This window comes from Protopterus annectens, chromosome 15.part0 (genome assembly GCF_019279795.1).
Source record: "Protopterus annectens isolate FY-2018-M chromosome 15.part0, PAN1.0, whole genome shotgun sequence".
Classification (NCBI taxonomy): Eukaryota; Metazoa; Chordata; order Ceratodontiformes; family Protopteridae; genus Protopterus; species Protopterus annectens.
The window spans coordinates 560,097,519-560,106,274 of NC_056749.1; the positions used below are offsets into that span (position 1 = coordinate 560,097,519).

The window sequence follows — 8,756 nt, forward strand, 5'->3', positions numbered from 1 at the left end:
GTATAAGGTGAAACCTTATCTTTACATTCTAGAGGATTTACTTTTCTCCTTTTCCTTGTAGATGATGGTGTGCCAAGTACCATTTGTGGTGATACACAGTGAATTTGCAGATGATGGAAGCAGAGGCAAGCGAGGAGGTTACACATGGGTAGCACAAGTGGGCAACAGTTACTGACGGAAGGGGATCTGCAAAACAGGCAACAGAGAAGTACGGCCCAGTGGTAGTGGAGCCCAAGGTGATCCACAGTTGGCTGAACAAAGGGGGTGCATTTCATCGGTATGTGATCAACTATAATGTAATGTGGAGCACTTAGGTAAAGTGGCTCACTTTTCATGGGATACTAACAATTTTAACAAGGATGCTCAAAATTATTACAAAAAAAAAAATTCTACACTGATGGTTTAAGGCTTGGCAAGTTAGTCAATGTATTTCAAGGGCAGCACCTGATGCTTTATGCCTATTTCAAAAGGGAACATGGGGAGAATCCCTGGGGTGAATTTACTGCTAACCAGCTATTTGCTCCATAGTTTATAAGAGGACAAGTGAGGTTTCTATGAAGGGGGAATTGATCCACATGTTGTATTTTCGGGAGGCTAATCTGTTTCTTAAGCATGTGTTGCTTAATGTGGCATATCAGGTTATGGGCACTTAACTTTGAGTGTCATGGATACCCTTGAGTGACTCTTTGGACTTATAGGAATTGGTTACTTACGTATGACTTAAGAGTGGTGGAGTTCAAAGGGGCACAGCAGGTATGCGGGTAGTTCATGGATAAATTGGGAGGTTGGGTTGGCTATGCTGTAGTGGGATGGCCTGACAGGGCTCTGTTTGGGAGCTGATGAAGTTCTCCCTTAAGAGGTGTTTTACCTGCTTTAAGGTTACTGCTGCACATACAGACTGCCTAAGTTCTATATTCTACCACAGCCATGGGTGCTCTGTTGTTAGGTTAACTTTGGTAGCTGAGGGAGCAGGGTTGTTTGTTTAGTACTTGTTGAAGTCAAGTTGATCCATACAGTGCATTTGATGAATTTGGTTGGCAGTTAAGACCATTCAAGGATCTCTGTTGCGATGGAGTTTTAGGCTGTTGGAATAGCACACTGTGAGGTTGCAAGAAGGGGAATGTTGGTGGTCACCAATGGGAAGCTTGAGGATGTAGCTGCGATGGAATTATTTGACTGCTGTATTAGTGGGTATGGAACGTTCAGGTAATTTTATTTGGTAAGCATGCAGGTAGGAATGTTAGTATGGGGTGGAACTCTGGGGTACAGTTACCTACTTACTTTATGGTGTTGGTAGAGGGCCATGAGGTGCTCTTGTGATAGGAAACGGTGACTGTTCATAAGGCGGGGTAATTTTGGGCTGATTAATTTGTCCTTCAAGTAGGTATTGGTAGTGTTAGATACTAGAGGTTGAGAGGGAGTTTCTCAAGAGCCATTCTGTTTATGCTTGAGGAAACTTTGTAGGTAGGGTTTTAGGATGCATAGTCTTCATGAGGGTGTGTTTGGATTACGTTTGTTTAAATTGCAGTGGGGTATATTCTGAATTATGTGGGGGGAGCGGCAAGGTTATGGGAAGGATGTTTGGTAAGTTTTTTTTTCTTAAATGTTACAGCAGGGTCCATGGTTTACTATACTGCCAGGGTACGGAATGGTTTAGAATTTCCATTGAACTGACTGTTCTTCCTTTCATTACCAAGATGTGGTGTGGTGGTGGGCATTCCAGTTGATGTGGTGTTCCCCAGCAAGGTCCCAGATGGGGGAAGCATGTTAGTGTGGGATGTCTGAGTTGTTAGAGGGATGTGTGATGTGGTCATACCTGGCTGAACTCTAGTGGGCAGTAGCTACTGGCTTGAAGGAAGTGGATTCTAAGTTAATGGATTATGTTGGGGTGGCAGTTCTGGTTGGAGTGGCGCACAATAAGACTTCAGTTAAGTGGTACTTAGTTATTGCTGTTAGAAGGATCATCATCTTGGGTCATTCTTTTGTCTTTTGGTGCAGCTGGGGGTGCAGCAATTAGATGCAATGGAATGAATTTTGGTGTTTATCAGGGATCCGGTGTGGTACCGTTCAGATGCAGTTCATTTCAATGAATTTGGGCAGGATTTATTTAGCCCTAACTGGGTTTGAAGGTGGAGGTTCTATTGGAAGGTAGTATGGTCTGAGGGGGAACAGCCCTTTGGGTTGGTGGATGGAGAAGAGGGCCAGGATTGACCCTCTTCTGTCCCCCTAAGTAGGACTTGGAATTGAGATGGTGATTGATGGTGGGTGAAATGGAATGGAAATATGGAATTGATGATGAGATTAAGGTGAGTATGGACACTGCCCTCAGGATTACTATGATTTGGAATGGAAATAAGGAATTGATGATAATATTAAGGTGAGCGGGGATGCTGCCTTCAGGATTACTATGATTTGGACTGGAAATAAGGAATTGATGATAATATTAAGGTGAGCGGGGATGCTGCCTTCAGGATTACTATGATTTGGAATGGAAATAAGGAATTGATGATGATATTAAGGTGAGCGGGGATGCTGCCTTCAGGATTACTATGATTTGGAATGGAAATAAGGAATTGATGATAATATTAAGGTGAGCGGGGACACTGCCTTCAGGATTACTATGATTTGGACTGGAAATAAGGAATTGATGATAATATTAAGGTGAGCGGGGATGCTGCCTTCAGGATTACTATGATTTGGACTGGAAATATGGAATTGATGATATTAAGGTGAGTGGGGACACTGCCTTCAGGATTATTAGGGTAAGTGAGCAAGTAGGGGATGCTGCTTATTCAGGGTGAGCAGGTATGCTGCCCTTATGTTTACTATCTTATTTGTTGCAATGTTGGATTATGTGTGCCTCAAAGTTTGATGTTTGTTACTCATTTACATTACAATAAAGGTCATCAAATGTCTTTGGGTGTTTTTGTTTTTATTAGGACCGTGACAACTGCTCTTTCTACAAGTAGTAGCAATATTGGGCTAAATATAAGTAAGTAAGAGAGATGTGGGGGTAAAGCCCTTCCATATGGGGGAGTGCAGTTTGTCTTCACCCTTGTAAAAGATTGTTGGATAGTATTACCCGTCTGTTTTCTGGCTTTCATTCATACACTTCTGCCAGTTTAAAATATCTCAGCATGTTTATTTTATTTATTTATTGACATATGTTGACTGAGAAAGTCTGACTGGGTAAAACTTCTTTTTCAGCCTGGGGAAAAAAAGCTACAAAATTCCATAAACAGAATGAAAACAATTTTTTATCAAACAAATAATTAATTGACAATTATGTTACATTACAAGTCCATAAATGACAAGCGTTTTTAGAAAGAAGAAAGAAAATAAGGTTATACTGTGTGAGATTGTGATTGTAATAATTTCTCTAGTAAGGAATGGGTTGTAGCAATAAACAAACAGTAGAGTGGGGAAAAAAGAGAGGGTACATGGTTAGCTGAAAGCAAGAGTAGCATAGGGAAAGGACAGCTAGTTTGTACGTTGGATTTAAACAGCAGGAAAGAGCATGCTGACATACATTCTAGGTTATACAGCAGAGATGAGGAGGAAAGGTAAAAGTAGAGAGGAGAGGAAGGACAAGTTATACTGTGAAAATAAAATATTAGTCTGTGTGTCTATGTACAATTGGAGCAGAAATGTTGTTAGTGAGGATTTGGAGGTTAGAATATTTGATGAGAACCCGACAGTCAATGGGACTGAGTTTCAAGGCTTTTTTTAACATGTTTAGTAATAATTTTCGATCATTTTTCATATGACCCAACTTTTCTTGGAGGCAGTTACACTAAACTTACTGTGATTAATAATTACTGATTCAAGTAAAGGAGTTTTATGATGTCGTAGAGGAATCTGCTAGGAATGTATCAGTATATGGGGCAAGAGTGTATCAGTACATGGAATAGGTTTGCTATGTGCAAAGGTAAGGGGAAGTGAAGACATTAACACATATGCAAGCATGACTCACTGCTTAATGCCAGGGTGGCTATTATACATGAAGGCATGACAAGTTCACATTCATTGATAGTATCAGTGCATGAATCACACTGTGTGTAAATTCATTTGGCAAAAGGTGGTATCTGTACATGGACTGGGAATGTGCAAGTCTGTGGGGATGAGGTCAATACCCTTCTGACAGTATTCTTTACCAATTTCTAAGCAAATTATGTGTTTGTTTTCAGTGTAAAAAAGCTGTAGGTTCTATCCCCATTACAAGCAGTTAGGTTTATAGTGTAATAAAGACACTAGAGTACAATATAAGGGATGTTGCCCATAATAAACCAGTTCTTAATGTGGGGTAGATATTACAAATCTTATAACACATGTTCAATGAAGAGTAGGTGAATTTCTCCAAATTCCTTATCATATTTCATCTACTCTTTGCAAATACCAACTCATATCATAAATGGAGTGGGTCAAAACAAGATCAGTGAAATTACCAGGTTAATAAATACAAAAATTAGTGGATGGGTCAAAAGAAGAAACAAGAGGGTGGGGGCAGAATGAGTATCAATAAGTGAGGCCAAAGAAGAGGAGCGGCATATAGTGACATAGAAAGAACATACTAGGTGGCCTATTGGCTGCACCATCTGGTGCTGGAAGAGGATCATTCTCTGGCACTGGATGCTGGCATAGTCATATTCTGTTTCACCTGGCATTTGGATGGTACCATTCTGAGAAATGTAATGCTATGTCAACATCATTCTGTCACAGTTGGAGTGTGGCTTTTGTGACAGCATCATTATGTCACTCGGTGCTTGAATGGTTTTATTAACTGGCACTTGGTTTTGTCACAGTACTATCCTGCTGCACTTGGCATCAAGATGTTGGCATTCAGTGCAATCTGATGTTTGAATGGTATCACTCTGTGCCACCTGAAGTTAGAATGGCATTATTCTGTACACCTGTGGTCAGGATGGCATCAGTGTGTACCATCTGATGTTGAGCTGACAGCATTCTGTCACACTTGTTCCTGGGTCAGTATCATGGTATGAAGGTATCGATTAGTCATCATATAATACAAGAGCAACAGTTACACATTAGCATATAAATACAGTATGTTGGACAAAAGGCGCTCAGATTATTGATGGCAGGAGTGACATGCTGTATGGGGGCTGAAAATGATAGTAAAGGAGGCTACGGAAGGGAATAATGGCAATGGACCATGGAGGGTATCAATGCAAGGGTTGGGGGGAATCTGTGCATGGTAAGAAAAAAAATCATACAAGAAATAGAATATGGGGTAGAATGGTGCTCATGTTACAGAGGTAAATAAGAAGCACACGGAGGAAACTCTTACAAGAGAAAATAGAAGTGAAGAATCTACAGATTATCATAAATGAATATAATTTCAGAGAAGACGAGAAAACATACCCTTCACCTACATTTGATGATGACTTTTATATGATCATTTGCTCTGAAAATAGATTAATCAGGGCTATCCTGTTAATGCATTGTTATTAAATGCCACGATCTCCTCACATCTTTCCCAATATTTTCTTTTTCTTTTTAAGTCTTTTATTATAGATATGTTTTCTGTTTCCGATTTGCTAGGCTGTGGCACAATATGCAGTCTGCAAAAAAATACGTAATCCGACAGACTGCTGTTGTTGTGCAGTTCTGTGTTGTTGCCCTCATTCTGAACTCATTTTCTTCTAACTGCAGCAGTGACACTGTAACTCAGTGCAGCATTGACATGAGCCTGTTTACAGCATTTCATCTGATGTCTGTTGCTTACTGCTTCTGTGCAGACTGACTTGCATAATACTCGACCTATTCTAAAATAAATTCCTGATAATTAAAACACTGCTGTACAATATAAGCCATATCGATGGTTCAGAAAATAATGGAAGGTAGTCTAATAAATGTACACATAGCCAGTAAATTAATTCAGTTCTAAAATTGCAAAACTATTGTGGGAAATGAAGACTGAAAGAGATTTTGTTCATTCTGTTCATGACTTTTGTGATAAATTATCGTATGCAATAAATATGCTAGATTATGCCTTTTATTATGATTAGTTATCGCTGTTGCAGTAAAGCCTCATGAATGTTGCAGAAAATAATATCACTTCATCTAGCCTGTAGGAAATGCATACATCAGCCTTAAGATAGTTAGAGTAACTACCTTCTGGGTCTCAAACATTATTCAAATTTGGTAGTGAAAAATACTGATAATAAAATAAAGGCGTATACTTCACATTTTATGCATTCCAAAGAAACAAAAGCCCACAGTCACAAATTATGTCACCTCTGCATGATACCCCTTGTCACAAATGAAGTCTGTAACTGTGCTAATCATTTCGTAGTTACTGCATTTTCTTATGCATTACTGGTTTTGAAGCTTATTTCCTTGTTCATTGTTTAGATTGCCACATATATGAGGTATGACAGTGCAATACAAAAAGAAAAAAAAAAACAGACAAAAAAATAGTTGCATGACTTATTACACTGAACATGTGAATTCTAAGGCTTTTTAAAATAATACATAAAATGTAAATGGTCAGATCAAGAAACAAATATACTGCAATCTCATTAGATACGAGTTAGCTGACCGTGTTTATTGTACCTTTGGTAGACAGCTTCTTTTCATGCAGTTCCTTACTACCGAGGAGTGATGTCATTCTCAAAGATTCTGATTGGTGAAATCTCAAGAGCCAAATATATTTTGTCTTCTTCTTTTTTCTCCCCATGATGCTTTGGTGTAAGAAGCAGTGGCATCATTTCTTTGAGTCTTGATTGGCTCTGATTTGGAAGATGAAAGCAAAATTTCACCATTTGAGTGTGTTTCCTTATTTCATGAGCTGATGTCATCTTTGGTTAGTTTGATTGGTGGTTATGAATACAAGCATGTTGCTAAGAGGAACAGCTCTTCTAAGGGATGTGCAAAAAAAAAAAAAAAAAAAAAGGCAGAAGTTAATTTTTTTGTGAGAAAGCAAAAGATGCAGATGCACTATCCGATAAAAATTAAATATAAATATTCTTTGCTTTTTCTCAGTATCATTTGATAATACTTTATGAAAAGAAAGAGATGCAATCAGTTGTGCAGCAATCCTGTTTAATCCATTGCCTCTGAACAAGTCCTAGTGTTGCACTTAGCTTACAAAACTGACTAACGTCTCCCATAAAGAGAATGAGACTGTTGGCAGTAATTTTAAGCTTGCTGTCAGTAACTGCGGCTAAATCATTACACAGTGACTCCTACAGTAGGATTCCAGAACTACAGCAGTGTGAAATTAGTACTACTGGGAGAGATTCATTTTGGAAAAGACTGCGCAGCAGCTCTGATCTCTTTCTTTAAAAGTTAATGTTCCTACACTATTAAATACTGTGATTTTTTTTGCTTGAAGAGGCTCTTTCTGTAGCAGCTGTCAGCATAGAAATGTCCCTTACATGTTATCTAATACTGAGACTGTCTTGTATACTGTAACTGTGAAACTGCCTACAACCACTGTTCCTACAGGATTATATGCACTGACTGCTGTTGAGACAGAGAGAATGGGACAGCAATACCTGTATCCAAACAGTCTTGTGTCACTGTATGGAAAGCATCCTGCTACAGAACACTGGAAATGGCATATGTGAGACTTCAAGGTCTGTTCTCCGAAAAGTATAACCACAGCATTTGCCACTGACAACCACTAGGATTAAAATACTGAGAGTACCTGGTAGAAAATAATAACAAATGCGCTGTACTGGTCCACTAACAGAGAAAACAAAGACACTGGAACACAAAGGTAACGTAATAACTTTTATTGGACCATCACTGGTTTTGCAATTACTGCAGCTCTCAGACTAAAATGGACACCTGTTTTGGTCTATTAAAAAATATTACATCATCTCTATGTTCCACTGTCTTTGTATTTTGAGAGTTCTCGAGGAGAGGCCAAGAAGATGGTAGTACTGCCTTGAAAACAGTACCTTAGCAAAGTTATTTACACAGCTCCTAGAAGAAATATTTAAACAGAATCTCTCCTCTCTAAGTGCGCACACACGCGTGCATGCACCACACACACACACACACACACACGCACACGCACACACACACACACACACACACACACACACACACACACACACACACACACACACACACACACACACACACACCAAGTCCCCAAATGTAATTTAAGCTACCCCATATTGGGAACATTTTGCAGCCAGAGTAACTCTGAACTTTCCTGTAGTAAATGAGTCAATGACTTTGCTTGTATTTACTTCTTCATTGAGGAAGCAGCTGCAAATCGACCAAAATACACATACACACACACAAACGTGTGTGCGCGCACCTGCAGTGCTCCTATACGTTACTTAATTCATAGGCAGTTACTAGGCTAATGGCCATAGAGCCCTTACAAGCCTAGTCATATTATCCCAAGTTGCCCCAGTTGTCAGTGATTAGGCGAATAAAGTTCACAGAGATAAGAGTCTATGGTAGTTAATACAGACTTCCTATGTCCAGTAGGGACATGGCACCACTATAGAAGTGAATTTGTGGTCACCCATCCATTGATCTAGGTTGCATTTGAAGAGGGTCAGGGACTAGCTCTGTTTTAAGTGAGTTGGAAGCTTGTTCCAGACAACTGGTAGTAATGAATATGACTTGATTACATCAATAAAATATTTGTGATACTTTATAGAGATGCCTATGAGGAGTATTCTGTGAATCCCAGGACTCCAGCTATATTCGATATTCTGAAAATTCACAAAAATTTGGCAGATCCTCCACTTTGCCTTTTTGTTGATGTTAAA

General features: G+C 39.2%; 1 protein-coding gene across 2 annotated transcripts in view; it reads right to left on the reverse strand.

Annotated features, from left to right (window-relative positions):
• LOC122789920 overlaps positions 1-7,009 on the reverse strand; it is a 717,137-nt gene extending 710,128 nt beyond the window's left edge. For both annotated transcript variants that reach the window (XM_044057382.1, XR_006362888.1), the window contains exon 1: positions 6,574-7,009. In XM_044057382.1, coding sequence (XP_043913317.1) covers positions 6,574-6,697 — 124 coding nt within the window. In that variant the 5' untranslated portion in view covers positions 6,698-7,009. The remainder of the gene's footprint in view (positions 1-6,573) is intronic.
• Between the last annotated feature and the right edge of the window lie 1,747 nt (positions 7,010-8,756).